General features: G+C 45.8%; 1 protein-coding gene across 2 annotated transcripts in view; it reads right to left on the reverse strand.

Moving 5' to 3' along the window:
- Positions 1-22,508, reverse strand: part of CTNNA2 (catenin alpha 2) — a 944,841-nt gene that overhangs the window by 749,291 nt on the left and 173,042 nt on the right. For both annotated transcript variants that reach the window (XM_032474170.1, XM_032474172.1), the window contains exon 3: positions 13,923-14,118. In XM_032474170.1, coding sequence (XP_032330061.1) covers positions 13,923-14,118 — 196 coding nt within the window. The remainder of the gene's footprint in view (positions 1-13,922; positions 14,119-22,508) is intronic.

A 22,508-nucleotide genomic window follows, 5' to 3' on the forward strand; every position in this document is an offset into this window, starting at 1 on the left:
ATGGAGGTTCTAAGGAAGACACACGAACTCACATCTACATGTAATTGTTTCAAATTCGCAAAGAATCATTTGGCAACTGTTGCCCACAGTAACGATTAGTCTCATGTATCAGTTTGCATTAGTCTAACGTGTCAATGATCACACTGATCTATCATCACAGCCAAGATACAGCACCCAGATATTTAATCAAGTACTAATGTGGGCTTCTGGGGTCAAGGCATTTGGCAGATGTGTGAAAACTGACAATCAGTTTACTCTAAGTAAAGGACATCACCCTTGGTAATGTGGGTGGCCTCATCCAATCAGCTGGAAGACGTTAACAGCAAAGACCACGAACTGCTGAAGGAGGAGGAATTCTGCCTCAAGACTCCTGTCTGAGTTCCCGGCCTGCTAGCCTGGCCCGCATGCCAGTCCCCACAATCATGTGACCCAATTCCTTAAAATAAATCTCTTAATATATGTACATACATATCCTACTGGTTCTGTTTCTCAGCAGAACCCTTCCTGATAAGCGTACCCTCTCTTTTACTTGGCTTATGGATGCCCCCCACCCACCAAATATGTATGTGTGCATGCGTGTGCATGCGTGTGTGTGCGCGTGTGTGTGCTACTGTGCTCTTTATGGCGGGGTTGGGAGAAAGGCCTTTCTGAACGAGTGTTTTAAATTAGCATTTACATAATGCTTACTGTGTGTCGGTCATTGATCTAAACACTTTGCCTATAGTAGCAACTACCACATAAAATAGGTACAAGCATTATTCCCATTGCACAGATGAGGAAACTGAGGCCTATGGGAGATTTACTGACATCACACAGTCAGCAGCCAGCCTCCGTAGCAGCGGTGCTGTGCTGCCTTAGAACGGGTGAGTGTAGTGTGTGTTTTGGAGTCAGGCTGCTAAAGCTAAACTATGGCTTCAGATGTGAGACAGAGGGGGAGGGACAAAGCAGAATGCATGCCACTGACTTAAGCAACTGAGTTGTTAGTCCCACGTCTAAATGAGGGGTGGGGGGAATTAAAGAAGGCTGTGCTTGGTTTGAGTGGGAGTAGTATTACAGAGATGTGTCTTCAGCCAAGGCCCAGAGATAAAAGGTTTAGAGTCACACAGAGCACACAGAGTGGGCTGACAAGGAGAGAAGAAAAGAGAGCCCGGGCCTGGGCCCTGGGATACGCCAAAATTTAGAATCTTAAGCAGACGTGGAACCAGAAAGGGATGGAGGAAAGGAGATGCTGTGAGGCCAAGGGCAGTGAGAGACTAGGGGTGGCCCCGGAGGGAGGGGTGGCCGTCAACTTCAGATGATGCTACTGGGAGGCAGGGCAAAGCTGCAGAGAGAGACGGCCAGACGCGGCCACACCCGATGACTGACCAAAGCAGGTCCCATGGGGCGGTCAGCCTGAGAGCCAGAAAGGTGCAGGCGAGAAGGAGAACACTCAGAGACAGCAAATTTATTATAAAAATTCACAGGAAGTAAACAAGTTTCTACAGTAGAGCACAGGGAATTGAATTAAATATCTTATAGCAACTTATAATGAAAAAGAATATGGAAAGGAACATATACAGGCAATGTATGACTGAAGCATTATGCTGTGCACTAGACATTTACACAACGTGGTAAACTGACCAAAAAACATCCATGGGAAAGAGACTGGTGACAGAGAGAGAACAGCAACACGTCCACGGCGGACTGAGGCAGTGGCTTCACGGGTGCAGGGACTCCCTGTGCAACTGTTCGCCTTTGCTCTACGTGAACGTTTTCATAAGGAAATGATGGGGGGAACGCATGGGAAATATGGCCATCAAATTCAGGACTGTGGCTCCCTGGCCACGCCAAGCAGCGGGAGCAGGAGGGGAAGGAGACACGGACTCCAAGGCCGACCAAGGCAGCTCGACTGCGCGGACGTGTCGTTTCCCAAGCGGAGGGGTCGGCGCACGGGGCTCCTGTTAGTCCCCACGTGCTTCTGTCCATATCACATTGCACAGTGAGAAGAAAACTGACCAGGGGGGAAGGAAACTGAATGGGTGGGTGTGAATTACTCTTCGAGAAGTTTTGTTTAAAAAAAAGCAGAATAACGGGGTGGTGGTTGGAGGGGGTCTGCAACTAGGTGAGACTTTCTGTGTGTTTCTTACCCGATTGTGAGATTGGCTTGTCATTTGGACTGTTGCAGTAGAAAGGAAGAAGCTGGTCACTCCAGAGTGGGATGACCACCCAAGTCAAGTCCCCCAGAGGGTGACAGGGCAGGAACCACGAGCTCTGGTGGAGGCACGAGGCTTTGGAGATGAGTTTTTGACTCACGGGAACAAAAGACAGGTAAACAGTATCAAGCAGTGACTCTTAGAAAGAAGTCCCTCACCTGCTGCTTTTCTCTCCAATTTAACAGGAAGTCCGTTATCAGCTGCTAAGGACGAAGCTGTCCGTCCGCTTAGCCTCGCCATGACGGGGCCGCATCGCCACGATTTAGCGTGAGGTCTGGTTTCTCCACGTTGCCTGGTGTGTCCCTGCAGAGGGCGTGCACTTGGCAGGATTCTGCGCGGCTTGAGCAGCTGTTTGCCTTCCCATTTACTTTCTTTTCCAAAAGCGTGCTCGCTCAGTCTCAGCTTCAGAGGGATCCACTGTTAATGAGGTCGGCCTGGGCAGCATCAAGCTGCTGGCATGTACCGTAATTAAGGCTGCATCTCTGAATCAGCTTCATTTGGGACAATTTTACCCTGTTGTTACTCAAGACGTTAATGTCAAATGCCTTTTTGATTGAATTACAGACTTAGCTATTAGAGGGGAAATGCTTGCTAACCAGCCTTCCTCGTCTGTGTGTGGTAATGGGGAGTATTTCCTTTAGGCGTAGTTGGGGTCAGAAATTCAGATGAAATGGAGTTTACTTAGTGATCTTCCTGAAAGAGTTTTTAAAATTTTATAATGAAAATAACATAAAATATTACATTTAAAACTGGCCTGTTACAATGGATGGACCTGGAAACTATCATATTAAGTGAAGTGAGTCAGACAGAGAAAGATAAGTATCATTTATTGCTTATATGTGGACTCTAAATAAAAAAATGACACAAATTATATTTACAAACCAAAAACAGACTCACAGACGTAGAAAACAAACAATGGTTACCAAAGGGGAGAGGGTGGGGAGGGATAAATTAGCAGTTGAGGATTAACAGACACTCATTACTACATATAAAATAGATAAACAACAAGGACCTACTGTAGAGCACAGGGAACCACATCCAATTTCTTGTAATAACATACAATGGGAAAGAATCTGAAAAGAAAAAACATATATGTATGTATATGTGTAACTGAATCACTCTGCTGTACACCTGAAACTGACATTGCAAATCAACTACACTTCAATTAAAAAAAAAAAAAAAAAACTGGTCTGCGCTAAACCTAAGAGCCCACTTTGCCGTGCAGTTGTAGCAAGAAGCGGAGGGCTGATGTTACAATGAAGGCCCTGGCCGCCAGGCTTTCAGAGCCTGCAGCTGCTCCGTCTGGTGCTAAGCACCTTCGACGCAGCCTGTCATGTGCTCACGACAACAGTCCTGGAAGAGTGTGTATGATGAGCTCCCCGTGCCCGATGCAAACCCTGGAGCAGAGAGGATGAGTAACCTGCCCCCACGTCACACGGCGCATGCGGCATGAAGATGGCAGAGCTGGAACTGAACTCTCAGTCCTCTGCAAAGTCCCTCGCCCCCACCTCCCGCCACGCCCCTTCCTGCCGCCTGCCTCACCCTGGGGTGGCTCAGGATGAACGGCACACCTGGGCACCCACGTGTAGGTGCATGAGCCATTTTCCTGGCTCCTCTCGAATCACTGACATTGTTTTTTTCCTTCTTTTCCACGGATTTCTATTTTCTTTCTTACTGTGTTTTGTGTATCCTTGCAAGCCTCTTGAAATCTTTTCTGTGAAAGGCAGGAACAGTTTTACTGAGGGTGGACATCAATAAAAGGTATTAAAGTCAATAGTCTTGAGCTGGCAATCTTTTAAACTATATTTCCCATTTTATTCATGCAGATGTATAATTTACCACTCTTTGCAAGGCAGTTTAAGAATATTTCAGCATCCACACTGAATTGGTCCTTCCCGCTTTTGCTAAGCACACATGCATAAGGGCTTATTATTATGTATTTTTTCACTATTGCGCTCAGCTCAACTAATGATGTATCACACTGGTTCATTAATTGTTAGAAATGTACCAAAATAACATCAGATGTTAGTAACAGGCAAAACCAGGTGTAGGGTTATGGACATTTTCTGTATTACCTTTGCAAATTTTCTGTAAATCTAAAATTATTCTGAAATAAAAAGCATACATTTTTAATAAATGCAACAAGGTTTGGTGATTTTCTAGAGATAGGAGTTTCAAATCAGCGGGGTAAATCCCTAGGACTGAGACTCATGGGTTGTATGGAAATTCTATGTTTAGTTTTCACAAAAAACAGAACAAAACAAAACAAAACACCGAACTGGCTTCCAAAGTGGCTACACCACTTTGCGTCTGAATGAATAAGAATTCTTACTGTTCCACGTCCTCCTCACCAGCGTTTGCTGTTAATTTGGGGACGTCATCAGTTCTGGGAGGCACATAGTGAAATCTCTTTCTTGTCTTAATTTACACCTCCCCAATGACAAGTGATGCTGAACACTGTTTCATGTGCAGTATTTGCCATCTGTATCTCTTCACTGCGGACCTGTCTGCCCAAGTCGCTTGCCCATTTTGGAACCTAGTGGTTCCTTTTCTTATTGTTAAATTTTAAGAGCTCTTTATATATTCTAGATCCAAGTCTTTTATCAGATATGTAACTGACAAATACTTTCTCCCTGTCTATGGTTTTTCTTCCCATTTTCTCTCACAAAGAAAAAGGTTTTAATCATAGTTCAACTTAATCAAATTTCTCTTCTATTGACTATGCTTTTGGTAGTTCCATTTTTAAGCTGCACTTCGATAAGCCCTGCTTGGTTTGTTTCATATGGTCTGTGTCGTGTCAGAATGCAGCGTTCCTACAGGCAGAGAACGCGTTTCCTTTCTTCTGCGTTTTATGTCCTGCAGCCCCCAAAAGCTCATGCGCGTAACAGATGCTCAATAAATGTCCAGTCGGATTAGTCAGTTGATGCACACGCAGCTCTTGCGGCATCTTACCATCTTATGTAAAACACGGGTAAACGCACTTGGATGCCCAACAGAATGACGCAGAGAGAATATACACGAAGTGTATTCCAAATGGAGCAACAACCGATAAATGGAACCTGGTGTTTGTTTGTTATTCTTGCTGAAAGATTATGGCTTTTTCAGAAACCACGGGCTCCAGAAAGAGGGGTGAGACGGAAGAACTGTCTCCCACTGTCTCCCAGGACGTTGTAACAAGGGCCATAGACAGGGCTCCAGGCTGACGTGAAATGCTTCTGGTCCCTCGCCTGCTGCAAACTTCGGCACAGAGGTGTGTTTTATTTAACAAAATATGCAACAGGTAAAACCACTGCAAACGTTAAAATCTGCACAAGATGAATTCTAAGATGTATGCGTTTTCACATTTATGTGTTTTTTCTTCATTTTAATCATTTTTGTCATTGTCTGTATCTCCAGGTTTTTTAGTATTCTTTAAACTTCCGATATCAAAATTTCAGAAAATTTATGTCATTCCTGGATAGCATGATTTTCAATGGAAAAAAGACTTAAAGTGATTAAAGGTGGTATGCATAAAGACGTGATAAGCTTAAGCTGTAAGCGGTTCTCAAGTTTTGGAGGCACAAGATTCACCTGCAGTGCTGCCTGGAAACACGGCTTCCCGGTGGTCACTCCAGCCACACTGAATCTAGGTTTGAGGCTAGACCCAAGAACAAGAATTTCTATGGACCTCTCCCATCCTCACCCGGGGGATTCTGAGCCAGGTGGTCTGTGAACTTCCGAGAATTGCCTGTGAAAGACGCCTCTATAAAGGAGAGGAGGCGCCCGGGGAGGGACAGTGAACAGCAGCGTGTGGACACAGGGACTGTCCCCAGACCCCTGACCGCGCGGCACCCCGAGACTGAAGACACGCCCCCCCGGGCCAACGTCAAGGCCTGCCCCTCCTTGATCTAATAAACATGCACTCTATTAACAGTATTACTCGGTACTATTGTTTTGTAAAGCAAGCAGCCGAGTCCAGGCTGGAAGAAGTAAGACGGGCAGAGAGAGGCGAGTCCTCTTTCTTACCTAGTCTTCCCTCTCAAATCTCCATTTTTCTGTCCTGGAATTTGCTCCTTCTCTGAAGCTGCGCCCCTAGCCCTCCCACCACACAGGAGCGAAGTCTCAGCCGAGGACAACAGGACCGCATGTCCCAACACAGGAAGTGCCACCCACCGAAGGGCAGCCAGCCAGCAGCCCAGCGCAGACAAGGAAGCTCGGTAGCTCTAGGAGTCGTGAGGATTCAGGAAGCAAAGAGCAGGGTCCCACAGCAAAGGGTCCTGAGAAAGAAGACAAGTGGGGGACTCTGGAATCCTTGCAAAAGCACCCCCGCTGCTCCTCCTCCTTAGAGAGACTGACTCTGGAAAGTGGGGCAAGGAAGAGGACACAGCCGTCCTCCCTCCCCCACCGCGCTGCTTTCCATATCAGAGGGCGGCGGGAGGAGGAGAGGCAGGGCCACTTAGCATCGGGAGCTTCTCGTCCACGGACGGACGGCCTGCACCAGCTCTCAGCTGGGGCGTCACGCAGCTGGCAGACCCTGGGGTTTCTGCTGGATAACGCTTTCCACCAGCGCCGCATCCCAACCCCAGAGTGGGTGGGGAGGAGAAAGCCGCCAGGCCACCCACTCACCTCAGAGAGGTGAGGCCACCTTTCTCCCTCTGTCTACAGCTCTGCCTCAGTCTTGTCTGTCTCTGCCCAGTGGTCATCAGCGACTCGGTAAATACTGACTGAGTGAGAAGGTAACAGCGATGGGACAGCTGACGTCAGCGCGTCACTCCACATCTGACGCTGTATCAAAACAAAGACAATCCTAAGTGAGCAGCGAAAGCTTAGAGCAGCTCTTTGATTCAGGAAATGGCTCCATGAAGAAGCCACTTCTTTTGTCTGTACCTCTGGTCATTTTGCTGTGTGACCCCCTCTTAGAACTGGGTTAAGGCCACGCACATTTCTGTCCACACCCTCGCCTGGCACAGCTTCTCAGCCGGGCCAGGTCTTACCTGTTTCGATGGGTCCCAGACAGAGAGTGGGCTGTTGCCTGAAGACAGAAAACCCAGGCAACGGCCCCAAGGCCTGCGGAGCAGCACGGGAACCAGGGCTGCATCCCACCAGTGAACGGGTCCCCTGACTGAGCAAACACGAAGGGCAGCGCCTTCCTTTCAAAGGACGGCTTCCGGACCTATTTCAAATCTAAGAAGATTCGCAGACGGTGGGTGAGCCTCCCGTCGCTAGCAGACGCTGTTACACTCCAAAAAAACACATCACGTAAAAAGTTCTCAGACAATTAAGCCTGTTATAAATTGGCCATTTTAGCTGCATCCAAGGGACAAGTGTTCAATAAATAAAATCCTTTGAAACATACGAGATCCACGCAGATGCCAGCAACAGGCAAAAACACGCACACATCCACAACAGTGGTCTCACATCACATCTCCACGGTCCGTTAAAACTGCCCCCCTCTCTTATTCAAAACAATTGAGATCATTTCGTCCACTCTGCTTCCGTGCTCGGGTTTTCTGTAAAACCACTGCGGGCTGTGTCCCTCTTCCCTACCAGCTTTCTACATAGAGAAATGTCCCATCTGTGTCACCTCCTGCGACCAATCTGCATTTTGTCCCTTCTTATCCACACTGGGTCTCACCACTGGCTCCCTCTCTTGACGTATGTTCTGAAAATTCTGAATTGCGCTGAACAAAATAAGCACACAAGCAAACAAGTAATTATATTTTTTGCTTGCCCTGAACGTTTTCTCCAATTACTCCTCTATTTCTCTCCTTCCCTCCTGTGACAGTCTTCTGAATCGTGCATTAAGTGCCCACATGGGCAAGGCACTGTCCCAGGCTCCAGACATTACACAAAATAGTAACACAGGGCCCCACGTTTGAGTCCCAGACTATCTTCAGGAGCAAAAAGAAGTATGTGCAGCATATGCTGCAGTGAGGACCAAAAAAGGGGGTGGGTAGCTTTCCTGCCTACATCCTTTATGTCACCATCTACTCTCTTCTTTCAGCGTCTTTTTTATTTAACGATCATCCTTGCAGCTTTCTGAAAACGTACTTTAAATATAATTAATGACACCTTTCTGGCAAATCCAGGGAGTTCTCTCATTCTTCATCCTCCACGATCTCAGGAGAGTTTGACACGATTGCAACAACATTCGAGAGGCTAGGCTGATCAATGTCTTTCTTGCAGAATATCCTGTTCTCTTGGATTTCAGTTGCTCTCTGGTCCCATTTCAAGGCAAGGCTTCCCTCTCAGACTCATTTCTATTCCAATTTCTAATCCTAATTCGGCCTTTCTTTCAAAACAAAACCTCTTCTCTTCTTTACCAATTGGCAAGTAATCAAAGAAAGTTCTAGTTCTGAAAGCTTTATCTATCAGCTCCAAAAACTTGCACATTTTTGTTGCCCCAAAGTTCCATTTCCGTAGCATTAACCATCTGATAGGCAGGGTCCCCTTCTCCATCAATGTTTGAAATCCAAGGGATCCTCTCCCCCACCCGTCAGCCCTTAAGATGTCCGAATCAAGTTGCCTAGGGCCAAAAACATAGAATAAATATAGAGTTTTGTCTCTTCCTTTCAACAAGTGGTGACTCTTTTATTCTTTTTTGGCAATGTCTGTAACATCTACTTTTTTATCTTTATTCCCAGGACCATGACTCCAATTCCAGACTCTCAAAGCGTTTCTTTCTTGTTTTGTTTTCTCTGCCATATTACAATAACACCTAAGCAACTTGAGTCTAGTCTTTCTCTGATTTAGTCAACGCTGCATGAAGTTGCCAAAAGAATCTTTCTAAAACATCACTTAAATGGGTAGAAACCAAAGCATTTTTTTTTCCTGTCTCTCCTTCATTATGTTGTCTGCATGAAACCCAGCTCCTGAACTTTCCCCAATCTGGTCCCTTTCCGTCACCTTACCGTATTTCTAACTATGCCTGAACATAAAACCTCTCATCAACTCAGAGCTTCTGGATCTGTCCCCCAGTTACCAATGTCATTATCGCTTTGCCTTTTAAAATCAGACTGTTTTCTCCACTAGCCTTCCCCAGTGTTTTAAGCTTTGAGTACAATTTCTCTTCTTTATATATATTTTGGTAATTTATTTTTGTTACTTTTTTTAATATAAATGCTGTCACAAGCCTATTTTAATTTTTTTTTTTTTTTTTAGTTTATAACTTAAAAGCACAGGGAACCCTCCTGCTGAAACAGTGTAGGGTAAAAATACTGTCACCACACATACTGAGCACTTAAAAAATCCTGGCAGTCTAGGATTAAAAGATGTATTTTTTAAATGATAAATTCATACAACGCTGAGTTTAACCATGAGATACAATAATGACATAGTTAAATAGATAATTTCATATATAATCTTGGCAGATTACAGTAATTATAATCATGAATGTTATGAAACTTCAAAGGAACAACAGTAAATGGTTCTGTATTAAAAAATGTGAAAATGGAGATGTATAGCACTCAGACTTCAGGCATGTACTCGTGCTGGAAATGTTCTTTAAGCGTGGCGAGCCTTTTCACCATTCGATTTTTAAACAAGGCAAAACAACTCAATAGTGAAAGATTATCTTTAACAGGCATAATTCCTAAACTATACGTCACTTAATAAGCAGGCACGGATGGATGCTAGAGCCACTTTAAAGGAGGACTTTTTTTCCCAAATGTCTGTGTTCTCACAGCTTCTGAATGTCGCCTTATGTATTAGGAAGTAGACTGCTATATTGGAAGGAAAGATTCTATGTTTTAAAAGTCCAAGGACTAAATACTGAAAAGACTGGGAAACTAACTAGCAAGACAGCTTCCCTGATGCTGAAGTTTTTTGCTGATTCGCTCTGACCTAAAATTCCTGCAACTTGTTTTTCTCTTTTCTCTAACAAACCCCCACCTTGGCTTCACTTGCTCCACTATTTTTGTGCTAAACAGCCCCCAACCTTCCCCTTACACTCTCCACTCGCCAGACATTCTTTACCCAGAATCCCTTATCCCTTGACCCAGGAGCTGTGCTCCAGGAAGGAGGCCACGGGCTGACAACCTCAGAGGAGTTACCAGACCCTCCGGAGTCTCCCCGTGACTCCAGGTGGATTCGTCAAGACTAAGAAGAATAGAGCACCCTGGAAAAACGCCCTGTTTGTTGTTGCCTTTCTGCCCCACCCAGCTCTTCTATCAGACCTCAAGACGCCAGCCCCAAGAGGGCTCCCAGTCTCTGAGGCACGAGCCCGCCGTGACCCCTTTGCCGGGCAAAGCCGTGGAGCTGTTCTTTCCTCCATCTCCCAGAACTCCGCCTCCGGGTCTCAATCTGGCTGTTGGAGAGGCTGGTTTTTCAGGAACAGTACTTCTGCCCTAATCCTCACTTGCTCTCCTCAAACTCTTGTTCTTCCCAACTCTCTCTGAAAATCAACTCAGGCTCGCATTTGTGAATAAAATCTGGGTAATGGGCAAACAGAAAATGCGGGTAAAGCCAGACGGGCCAAGGAGCTCACACACTACAGAACTGAGTCGGGGACCCGAGCAGCTAAGAGAGCCTGTGGGCACAGAACGTGAGGAGGAGCTAAGGACCTGCTGCCCGGGAGGAGAGGCGCCCCACGCAGGCCAGACACCCGCAGTGCACCGGACAGCGGGGGCTTCTGAATATGAGAGACGCAAAAGGAGAATTTCAAAGGCTTTGCCAGTAAAATTTGTATTTTGCTCGTACAGCAGTGTTTCCTGGAATTCGACCCTGTTCAGAAAAAGGGACACGTGGCAGTCGGGCTTTAAATGTAAGCATTGTTTCTTATGCCTAATTATTCTGCAACAAGAAATGGGTAATAAAACAGAAATTTAAAACATCCTCTAGAAGAATAACCACGAGAAGCTTAAATTAGCATCTTTAAAATCTCTCACCCTAAAATCCCAGGACAGTCTGGCCAAGAACTATGTTGTTTACTACATTATGCCCACAAAGCATCATTTCCTGTAAGATTGGAGAAATCTACCATATTAATTTCTACAGCAGGTGTGGAAACTAACTTCTAAGGGAAAAATAAAGGAGAGCTAAGAGGTTGCTGAGGAAACTAAATGGAAAAATGTAAGAACATAACAGACAAACCTCCGAGAAAATGGCCTGGGGGCCAGTTAATCGAAACTCTCCACACGGGGGAGAGGTGCACCATCTTGACGGCGGTGACGGGTTCACGGTGGACACACCTGTCAAAACTTACCAAATTGTACACTTTAAACATATAAAATTTATTATCTATCAGTCAACATAAAAATAAGGGGGAAGAAAAAGTATCCAGGCTACATACAGATGTATGAACACAAGTGTCCATCTGCAGGAAAGCAAGAACACCAGTGTTCAAGCTTGGAAACTTGAGAACATTCTTGTCGCTGAAACACACACACAAATACCCTCCATCCACATGAGATAAAATATGTAAGATTTAACATTTCAAATGAAGGCAACAATTGACATCAGTGTAATGCTAAAAAAAAAATAACTTTTAGGGGGAAGAAGAGAATGAGAAGAAGGCAGCAGGAGGAAGGGTGGCTGCTGGTATGGGTGGCTGGTCTCTCCCAGGACTAAATACCCATTGTGAATTTAGAAAGTGGCAGGTTGGCAAGGAGAAAGGGGACAAAGCATTCATCCATCTACTTCATTCATTAGACAAATGCTGATTTACACCTTACGAGTACTAAGCATTACAAATCCATGATCACAAAGAGCCACGGTGTGGTCTCCACCTTCATTAACTTCTAGTGCGGCAGAGGAAAAAAGCTATCAGTCAAGTCACCTTAATAATGACTAATATTCCCACAAGGAAAAGATCCATGAGAAAGTGTGACAGGAGTGTCAGGGAAGCTTCCCCCGGGAAGGTGTTCCTGAGCTGGCATGTGCAGAATGAGTCATCCTTAACTGCGTGAGAGGGGACAGCGTGTGTAAAGGCCCTGCGGCAGGTAAAACACGGTGCTTTGGAATAACTGAACCAGAAACTGGTCCATGTAAGAGATATTCAGGACTTAAAACCTACTTGTCTTTGTAACAGACGGCATCTGGAAGGAGAGGGAAGCAGGAAGAAGGATACCAAGATTTATGCAATTGAACATGTCCGCGGGGCATTCACTCAGAAAATGGCGGCGGGAAACCAGGCTGCGGGGGAGGTGTTTGTTCTAATTTCACAATGTCTTAGAATTTTCAACTCAAGCTGCTGAACAACACTACATCAAAGTTAAAAGCTTCTCTGTATCGAAGGGCACAATCAACAGAGTGAAAGGAGCCTACAGAATGGGAGAAAACATTTGCAAAACAGTATCTGATAAGGGCTTTAATACCGAGAACTCTTACAGCTCAACCACAGCAACCACAATAAAGACAAACAACCTGAGTAAAGAGTGGGCAAAGGGCTTGAAAACGTGTTTCTCCAAAGAAGATACAGATGTGGCCGAGGAGCACGTGAAACGAAGCTCAGGATAACTGATCACTGGAGAATGAAAATCAAAACCACAATGAGACATAACCTCACCCCTGTTATGATGACTGCGATAAAAAGAACCCCAGGAAGTAACAGGTACCCCCAAGGATGTCGGGAGACTGGAACCCCTGTACACTGTTAGTGGATGTGTGAAATGGGACAACTGCCATGGAAAACAGCATGGAGATTCCTCTGAAAATTAAAAATAGGGCCACCACGTGATCCAGCAGTCCCGCTTCTGGATATAAATCCAAAAGAATTGAACGCAGAGTCCTGAAGAGACATTTGTACACCCATGTTCATACCAGAATCATTCACAATAGCCAAAAGGCGAAAGGAACACAAATGTGCACCAGCGGATGGAAGGATAAGGAAAATGTGGTATAAAGACACAGCAGAATATTACTCAGCCCCCGAAGGAAGGATGCTCTGACACGTGCTACAGCACGAGAAGCCGGGAGGACATCACGCTAAGCGAAACAAGCCAGTCACAAGAAGGCAAACGCTGCATGATTCCACGTACATGAGGCACTGGAGTCGTGAAACTCATAGAAAAAGAAAGTCAAGCAGTGGTCTCCAGGGGTTGGGGGAGGGCGAAACCGGGGCCGTTTAACAGGCACAGAATTTCCGTTCTGCAAGATGCAGTCATTCTGGAGCTTGGCTGCTCAACCAGGTGAGCACACTTTACATCGCTGAGCTGTACGCTTAAACATGGGCGAGATGATGCATTTTATGTTACATGCATTTCACCACTTGAAAATTTAAAACACACTGAATTAAACAGTCTCAGAGCTAACTCTCTAGCTGTGTAATTGACTGCTTTGCCGACAGCTAGCTGGCTGGGTGGATTTTTGAGGAAAGCTACGAACTGAAAATACAAATCATGGGAATCACACAAAGCAGCAATAATGCTATTACACTACTTCACATCTGTCTCCTCCCTGCATCCTTAAAATCTTGGATTTCCAGGGACTCTAATAAAAAGTCTTCTCACACGAAACTCCCGAAAGCCTGAGCTTGACACAGGTGTCTGGTTTCATCACTCAGAAAACAGCTTCAAGGGCCTGAAGCAGCAGCAGACGTGGCGTGTTCGTGGCTGCGCTAGATTCAGCGGCACAATATAAAAAAGTCTCCGCCTGTCTGCTGCACCCAGCTCCAGCCCAGATGAAAACCGACAGGTGCAGACGGAGACGAAAAAGGAAGAAGGCCACTGCTTTGAGCAGCCTTGTTTCCCTAGAGAAAAGTCCCCTGCCCCCACCCCAGCCTCCCCCCACCGCGGAGCAGCACCATCGGCCCACCTTGCTTGCGCACATCTTCCACGGCAGCGACCAGCTCCTCCTTGAGATCCTGACTCTCCTTGGCGATCTGCTCGCCCTTTTCCAGGAAGTTCTGAGTGGCCTGCTCCACAGACGCGGCCAGCACGTGGGCCTTCTTTGACCTCCCCTTCTTCTTACCAGATGGGCCTTTGCTGCTTGTGTTGACAAGGGTCGTCACCTTAAACGTAAAAGGACAACTGTGAAATTAACTGCCAAGAAACAGCACTGTCATCTCGCCATTTTTACACAGCCTTCGCTCATGACATCGTGCACACACATCACACAGCCTCATCCTCTGGAAGACGTGGAAGCACACGGACTCGCGTGCAAACGAACAGCTATTCACCTCACACAGATGACCTCAGGTCATCAGGACGAAGGGCAGACGTGCCAGTAGCTCAAAGTTTCCAGCCAACTGGAGGCTGCGCCTTCGCAGACTGACCCGTGCAGTGCTGGTCAGGGCAGCCAGCCTCAGGGAGGAGATACAACAGAACACAACGTGGGACCGCCTCTGAGCCTTGCGTGAGGAGAACCAGTACCCAATCCCGAGCCTCAGAGTCAGGGCGGAGGTGAGCGAGGGGTCGACACACGGTGGGCCATCGATGCTCTCTGCTCATGGGTCAGTCACCAAGGACTTCGGGAAGACTTCTGCTATCTCTGAATTCCATCTTATAAAATCAAAACAGTGAATTTGATTTGAAGGGGCTGAATGACGCAGTACTCGGATTTCGTTAACCAGCTAAAGCTTCGAGAGCTGAAATCAGATTGACTTTTTCACCCCTTGACCAAGCATTATAATTTGGATACAGATCTCAGTTGCCAAACCTCCTTCTGCTCTGTATCTAGAGCTGCTTAATCTTGTAACACAGCTTTTACTATCTTACAAAGAACTTATCTCCTACGGACTTCTGAACCTTTATTTTCTGCCAGTGAGAAGTCCGAGAGGGAAGTGAACGCAATGGCTCCACATTCTGTTCACCAAGCCCCCAACACCTCTGCGCTTTTTAATCCGCTTCGTAAGAACGCGGGTGCTGCGGTCACTGTCACCGGCACGCGTCCTGGAGAGCCGACTAAAGCTTTTTTTGGAGGTTACCAAGAAAGTCAGTCCCCAGCGAAGCTCCAAATGCTGTAGTTTATGCTCTTGACTTCAGATCCGAGAGCAAGCGAAGTGACTAAAGTCACAATGAACGTCTAGCGCGTTTACGGGGCACGAGAGAGCACCAGAAGACAGAACATCTTGAATGAACGTGGGCCGAGACGACGAGCACAGTAGGGTCATTACTAAGACACGGTCAGCACAGTGTTGCGAGCGGCGCCAGCCCGTTTCTCTAGACGGCTAAATAGCTAGACGCAGTGAATTGAAGATGGATTCTGTAAGCACATTTAAGTAAGAACACTAGACAAAGAAAAAAAAAGATAAAATCATTGAGAATGAGACTGCCAGAAAGCAGCAGTGAGCTGTAAACGTGCACTCGGCCAGTGACATGTGGTGGCTCTTCCGCTCCACCCCCGAGGCCACCACCAGAAGCAAGACCGGCTTCACAGAAGCTGCTTTTCTGGGGTACAAGAGTGCTCTCCCTAAGGAGAATTTCCCCCAACACAGAAGCACAGTTCTCTTCCAGGAGCCCCCACTCCTGCAAAGAACCACCGCCCGGAAGCAGGCACTGGAGCCCCTCCACAGACACAGCAAACAGCTCCAGCATCTCTCATTTTTATTGATTTATTTATTTTTCAGTCAAATATATTCCGCAGCTAACACTGTGGGAGTTTAAGGTGTAGGATGTGTCAATCTGACACGTGGGCGTGTACAGTGCGATTCTGACACGTGCGCACGTTGTGACAGGGGACCGCCGCACCGATATCCGGCGCCTGCCTCCCTCTACAAGGCTGCGGGACAGCCCTGGTGTCCGTGTTCACCACCCTGTGCAGCAGCTCTCTCCCTGGGCTCTGCATCCGAGGGAAGCATTCCTCTTCTCGCTGATACCCGGTTTGTTCTCATTTTATGTACAATTCTGAGAAGTTCTATGATCTCGTTTTTTAGTGCTCTCAAAATAGAAAAAAAAAAAATTGATGGGGAGGGGAGCTGTTCGTTTCCAGCATATCGACAATTTGGGGAGTGGAAGCTGATGCAGAATCTACCAAAAGAGCTAAACGGCCACACCGTGGTTCGTCTGCTGTCAAGGCAAACAAAGTTCAATTTTCTCTGTTATCTCACGGCGCATTACTCTATTAAGCACAATTCAGGCAACGCTCATAATAACAAGCCGGTAAGAAGCTATCAGTTATGTGAGAAGAAATAAAGATGGAACATGACCAGGAAGGTCCTAAGAAACATGTGATGACTTTCAAATGAAGCAAATCAATTCAGTCCTCTGTTAGGAAGAGCTCTCGGCTCCACGTGTGGCGGAGCGTAAAGGGATGTGAGAGAGAAGAACAGAAGGAACGTTACGAGGCCCCATTAACGCTCACGCCTTAATCAGTTTAGAATAAGGAAATAGTTGTTCATTCTCCCCGTTGCTATTCAGTGTTTCGTTGAAGGACAAAGTCAACAAATTAGACAAGAAAAGAGAAGGACGAGATACAAGCACTAGAATGGTCGAGACTAAGTTATTCTTCATTCCTTGCAGAAAACGTGACTGCATCAAGAAAACGCAGAAGAGTTCAAAGACAAACTATTACAACCACTCCAGGAGCAAAGAGCTGGGTGGCTAAACATTAGATTTAAACAGTACAAACCTAACAGAGCAGCAGTCCCAGTGAAAAATCCAGTTGTAAACATCCCATCACCACACACTCATACTATCAGAGATAACCGCCACACAAGGTAGAGACTGCTGCGTGAGGAAAATTACCACTGCAAGGGAGAACACAGAGGACCGTCTTAACAGCAGAGGGACACCCCAGTGAGCTGCGAAGGCTGGCTGTCTGCGTCCAGGTCTGACGTCCGGGGTGACGCTGCATCTTGGGGAGACGGTGCTTACAGACCTTTAAATGCCTAGGGCAGCTCGCTGGCAAACTTTTAAAAGGCGGTTATTCTGCAGAAACTCCTGGTTGAATGGTACGTCTCCCCTTACCCTATCCAGGCTCTCTCCCCAGTCCCCACACCAAATGCCACCCAAGGCAAATGTCATTCAAGACCCACACACTCTCCTTTGCTAACGATCTGCGAGCCCATCTGCTGTGCGGCAGAGAAAAGAGGAAAACACAACGTTCCAGCCACAGAGACAAGGGCAACAGTGTGAACTCGGACACGGCGCAGGAGACGAGGTCGGACAGACACAGCAGAGCAAAGCCTCTGGGGCCTCTGAGAGCTGAGCTGAGGGGTTTAGATCCTACTAGCCACTGCCAAAAAATTTTTTTAAATAGAAGTGCACGTGTTAAAGTGTCCATTTTCTCTATTCATTCACTTCTCAGAAATCGTGCTTTCATCTCCACACCTCCTGGAGCAGAGTCCTCTTAAACTGATCTCTGAGGGAATTGATAAGTTCCCAAAATCAAGTCATTTTTATCTTATCATGCTGCTCTGTCTCATCAACTCTCCTTTCCCGGGAAACACCTCCTGGTTAATTCTCTTAGTAACAATCTTTTCCTTCTCTAAACTCCGGTAGCTTTCAAAAGGACCATCAAACTCACTTCTCTCTGTGCCCGTGTTTTTCTTCCCCCTCCTACACCAGGAAAGGCATGCTGCTACCACCGCCCTTTTAAATCACCCCGATCGTCTGACCACATCATTCAGAGGCATTAGCTGTGCCAATTTCTCTCTAAACCTTCAACACGGCCCCTTCTCTGTAGGCCCCGTCAGCCTTAGCTTAAAACGATGCTTGATTTTCTCCAGTTCCACCTCAAATATTGCCTCAATGTCTCCACCTCGCATCAAAGAAGAGAAGAAATTCTGTAGCTCACAGATAAGAGTGTAAGCGGTCCGCGGTCCTAGGACCAGGATATAATGAGGGTCCCAGTGGACCCCGGCCAATGGGAAAGTCTCAGTGACAGCCAGAGGGTGGGCACCGCTGCTCTCAGACACTGTGATGGTGGGATCTGAGTGTAAACCCATGAGGCACAGGCTGGTGCAGACGATGCGTCACCTGATGTCCTAGGAGCAGAGCCCCGTTCCTGCACGGTGGCAGTCAGGAATGCAGCAGCCAGCACCATTTCACTCCTTTCTTTCTCTTACGTGTTTTTAAGACAATTTATCTGACCATGTCTCTTCCACGGGATCAGTTCTTTGCTTCCAGACACACACGCTCAACAGACAGGGAAGACTTCTTCCAAAACAACAAGCAACAGCGAGGGCACCAAGGCCTTGGTCTCGGTCACTCTGTCCCATCTGCTCAGAGCCAGCAGCAGGGCAGTTTGTCTAAGCTCTACCCAGAGGGCAGTCAACTGAAGGCAAGCTCTGCAGACATCACTATCACCTGGGGCTTGCCAGAAAATGCAGACTCTCAGGCCCCACTCCAGACCTACTAAAAGAGAGTCTGCATTTTAACGAGATCCCTAAGTAATTCATATGCACATTAAAATCTGAGAAGCACCGAATTCTAGGACCACGATCATCAGACGGCATCGCATCTCAGAATCACCAAGATGCCTGTCAGAAGGCAGACCTGTAGACCTTATGGTGCTCCTGCCCAGGGAGGTCTCTGCCAGGGCATCTCACGTCCAATCTCAGGGAACTAGGATATACACGGTTTATGGATTTACTTTCAGAAACAGCAGTCTAGCTGAAGCAAAAGAAAGTGAGAGAGACAGAGCAGTGATTTTCTAAAGGCAAACTTTTCCTCTTATTTCAGGTGCCATCACATATCACGTGTCCTCAAAAACAACCCGCTGATGCACTGGTCAAGTCGTCGAAAGGCACCCCCTCTACCAGGCAGCCAGAAGGCACTGGCAGAAGCAAGAGTACACAGATGTGACTGCTGCGAATAGAACCATTATTTGAGCTCCCCAGAAAGCCACTAAAAGAGAAGCAAGAGCTAAAAACTAAAACATTGATAACCCTGAGCACCGTTTTGCTAGATTCACGCACTTGGCAGATGTGAGTAGGAAGCCTTTGTGAATCCCACTGTTGCCCGGCTCTGAAGCATTTCATTTGTCATAATCACTCAGCTAATGGAACAGAGGGCTCTGATTACTGCTGCAGCTTAAAAAAGAAAAAAAAATCAAGAGCACTGTGAGGTGAATATTTGAAAACAAAATGATCAAAAACAAATTCTTCTATTCCAAGAGCAACGGTAGATAAATTCAAAAATTCCTTAAAGAGGAAAACTCTTCTAACTTAAGATAGAAAAGAGTTAAATGCTCCAAGGGGAATATATTTGATAACACGAAGCCTCAAGGAGAAATCTTAAGTCAGGTATTAAGAACTGCCAACTTAAACAAGTGCCAAGCAATGCGTCAAAATGACGTCTCCCTTGAATTGCTCCTCGACAGCCCGATCTGGTCACCCAGCAGTCACACGGTCAGCAGAGATGCGGCCTGTGCTTTTCCTTGCAAAACACATGAGCAGGCGAATGCTCCCCTTGTGGGATAACCCACGGGTGGACTTTCCATGACATCTAAGACACACGCATGTGGTGCACTTGGAGGGAAAAAGAGCAGTGCAGTGACACCAGTGCGTGAGCGAAGGGAGGCGAAAACGCAGATTTCCGCGGCCTCACAGTCGCTGAAGTAAGACTTCCGTGTGGCTGAAACGATGGCGCCAGCATTTCCTACTGAACTGGTCTTTCTTCCCAGACAAAGCTCCACATCCCATTTCAGACAAAAAGAAGTACATCGCAAGAACTGGTTATTGATCCTTCCACAGCTTTAAAACTAAGAATCAAAAAACAAAACAAAACAAAAAACAAAGAAACGATCTTTTAATGATGCACTGGCAATTTACAGAAGGCAGAAATCGGAATTATCCTCTTTGCCTTTGAAATTTCCTCCCAGGTGTCTGACACTGACAGTGCAGATCAGGATGTATGTTCATTGACTCCCAAGTCCTGCAGGCGGGCATTCTTCAGCTCTGAAGACAAGGTTTTATTATTTAATCTGAAATGGTGCTGGTTACAGATGGCTGTAAAGAGAGCCTATACACGACGTATGCTGTTTAAGTTGTTATATTATTATTATTATTATTGTTATTGTTATTGTTGTTGTTTTGTTGTTGTTATTGTTATTGTTGTTGTTGTTGTTGTTATTGTTATTATTATTATTATTATTATTATTATTATTATTATTATTATTATTATTATTATTATTATTATTATCAGACTCACCCTGACCTGTTCAGTGAGGTCCAAGGCGAGCCTTCTCTCGGTTGCTTTGGTATATGCTTCCCAAATGCTTTATCTTGAAGAACATACAGATAGATTTAGACTTACCTGATTTTCCGACTTTACAGTGGTGAGAAAGCCATATGCATTCAGTAGAAACTGCACTCTGAATTCTGATTTCTGACCGTTTCCCAGGCCAGCGCTACGGGGTAGGGTGTGGTGCTCTCTCTCTCACGATGCCGCGCAGCGCCGGCCACAGCTCCCGCTCAGCGACGGGAGCGCAGGGGAGAGGACAGGGACCCTTGCCACCGTTCTGTACTCACACAACCACTCTGTTTTTCACTTTCAGCACAGGATTCAATGAGCTCTTCGACACTTCACAGCTTTGTGCCAGATAATTTGCCCAACGGTAAGCTCTGCTCGGAGCACATTTAAGGCAGACGGCAGTAAGCTATGACATTCAGTAGGGTAGTGATAGTAAATGAATTTGCCCCTTACGATATTTTCAGCTTAAACGATGATTTATTGGGACACAACCCCATTACAAGTCAAGGAAGATCCATAATACCATGGAACATGGCAAATCAAACAATCACAAGAAATAAACTTGTTTACAGAATCTACTAAAAACCTACTAGATTTTCCTAGAATCTGCACAACGTGCAATGTCTACTCTTAGGGCGATGAGAAAAGATACTCAAAATTAAGACACAAAAGCAATGGCAGAATTCACTGAAGGAGCAACGGCTTAGAAGCAGGGACTTTAAGTGAGTGAGAAAATGTTTCTGTTTTTAAAACCCCTGAATTGTTCTAACCATCAGTGCCCATCTGAGGAAACCCAATGCTGTTTTCAATGTCCCTAACAATTGAAAAATGACTAAACTATGTTAATGAGTCACTATTTTGGATTTATGTAGGCTGAAATAAAATGAAACAAAATAAAACGAGACTGTTACAAGAAAGAGGAGACACAAATCTGAGACGGCAATAAATAAAAAAATAGTTTCCAATCAGCGCCAGGTTAGCTAAAAGATTCAGTTGATCAAAACTTCTAATCCAGCAGGAAAGTAGGGGATAGAAACTTCATCTTATGAAATAAAAATGATTTGTTCGTTTTCTCATTATTTTGCAGCAGCCACTCAGTGTGTCCTTACTTTCCCTCCCCCCTCCCTTGCGTGCGCACAAGTGCACTCTCAACACACACGCACAGAAAAGAAGACACAGGCTGCAATGCTTACCACACTACTTCGACTTTCACGGTTTTTTTCAAATGACACATATTTTTAAAATACTGTCAAATTCCAGATGCTGCTAACTATAGTATATTTGAGATGTAAATTTCAAGCCATCATTCACAAGTACTAATTAGGAGCTCTAGATTCTTGGTGAACTCAAAAAAAAAATCATAGCTGGAATTAACACCGAAAAGAAAACCATAGACGCCATTAGCACTTCTTGGAACAGAACTGACATCACTCGGCTCAGGTACAGGGGATGATAATTGCAAGCCACAGGGGGATTTAACATAAAACCTACTGAGTTTGGGGGGAAAAAACTACATTTCCCCACTACCATATTTAAAAAGTTTCTTCCAAAACAACAAGCAGAACAACCCCACCAAAACCTCATTCTTTTGTGGATTAGTCTCTGCTCTGGAACCCAAATTAATCATGGCGGACGATGCCACCTTATTCTTTCCTTAACAGACCCCTAAACAGTAAATGCCCCCCAGATACGCCCAGCTCCTTACACACACCACACGTGTCTGCTTGAATGCGGAAACAAAGTGTTCTCTCTCTGACTCAGATAACACCACCAAGCATGGAGATTTCAGGTGTTACTTTGTCTGGCAGTTTCTTCCCCTAAGATAATGCTCAACACACACCTGCCTCAGTTTACACACAGTACAAATTTCTAAGACCAAAACCAACTGTACTTTATGGGCAGAAAATGGATGTGGCTACACAGTTTCACTACAGTGTGCATGACATACCGAAACAGCACCTCTTTTTTCCCCCAAAGAGACAATTACATCATCCACTGACATTTCCTGAATCTTGATATGTAAGAGTACATTATTATCCTCTCATTAAGCTCCAAACATCTGGTAGAATGCCAATGGCTTGAATAAAGACCACACTGACATTTCACTGCAGGGTCATCTCGTTACGGACGGAGTGCCAGCCCTGCACTGGAGTGCACAAGCGTGTTGTCTAGCTGCACTCCTTAAGCATCACTTCTCAAAGGCTTCAAGGTTCTAGGAGATTGTAAAGGGGGAAATGGGAAGATGTAATTACCCTGTCAAGATTCT

This window comes from Camelus ferus, chromosome 36 (assembly GCF_009834535.1).
Source record: "Camelus ferus isolate YT-003-E chromosome 36, BCGSAC_Cfer_1.0, whole genome shotgun sequence".
Taxonomy (NCBI): domain Eukaryota; kingdom Metazoa; phylum Chordata; class Mammalia; order Artiodactyla; family Camelidae; genus Camelus; species Camelus ferus.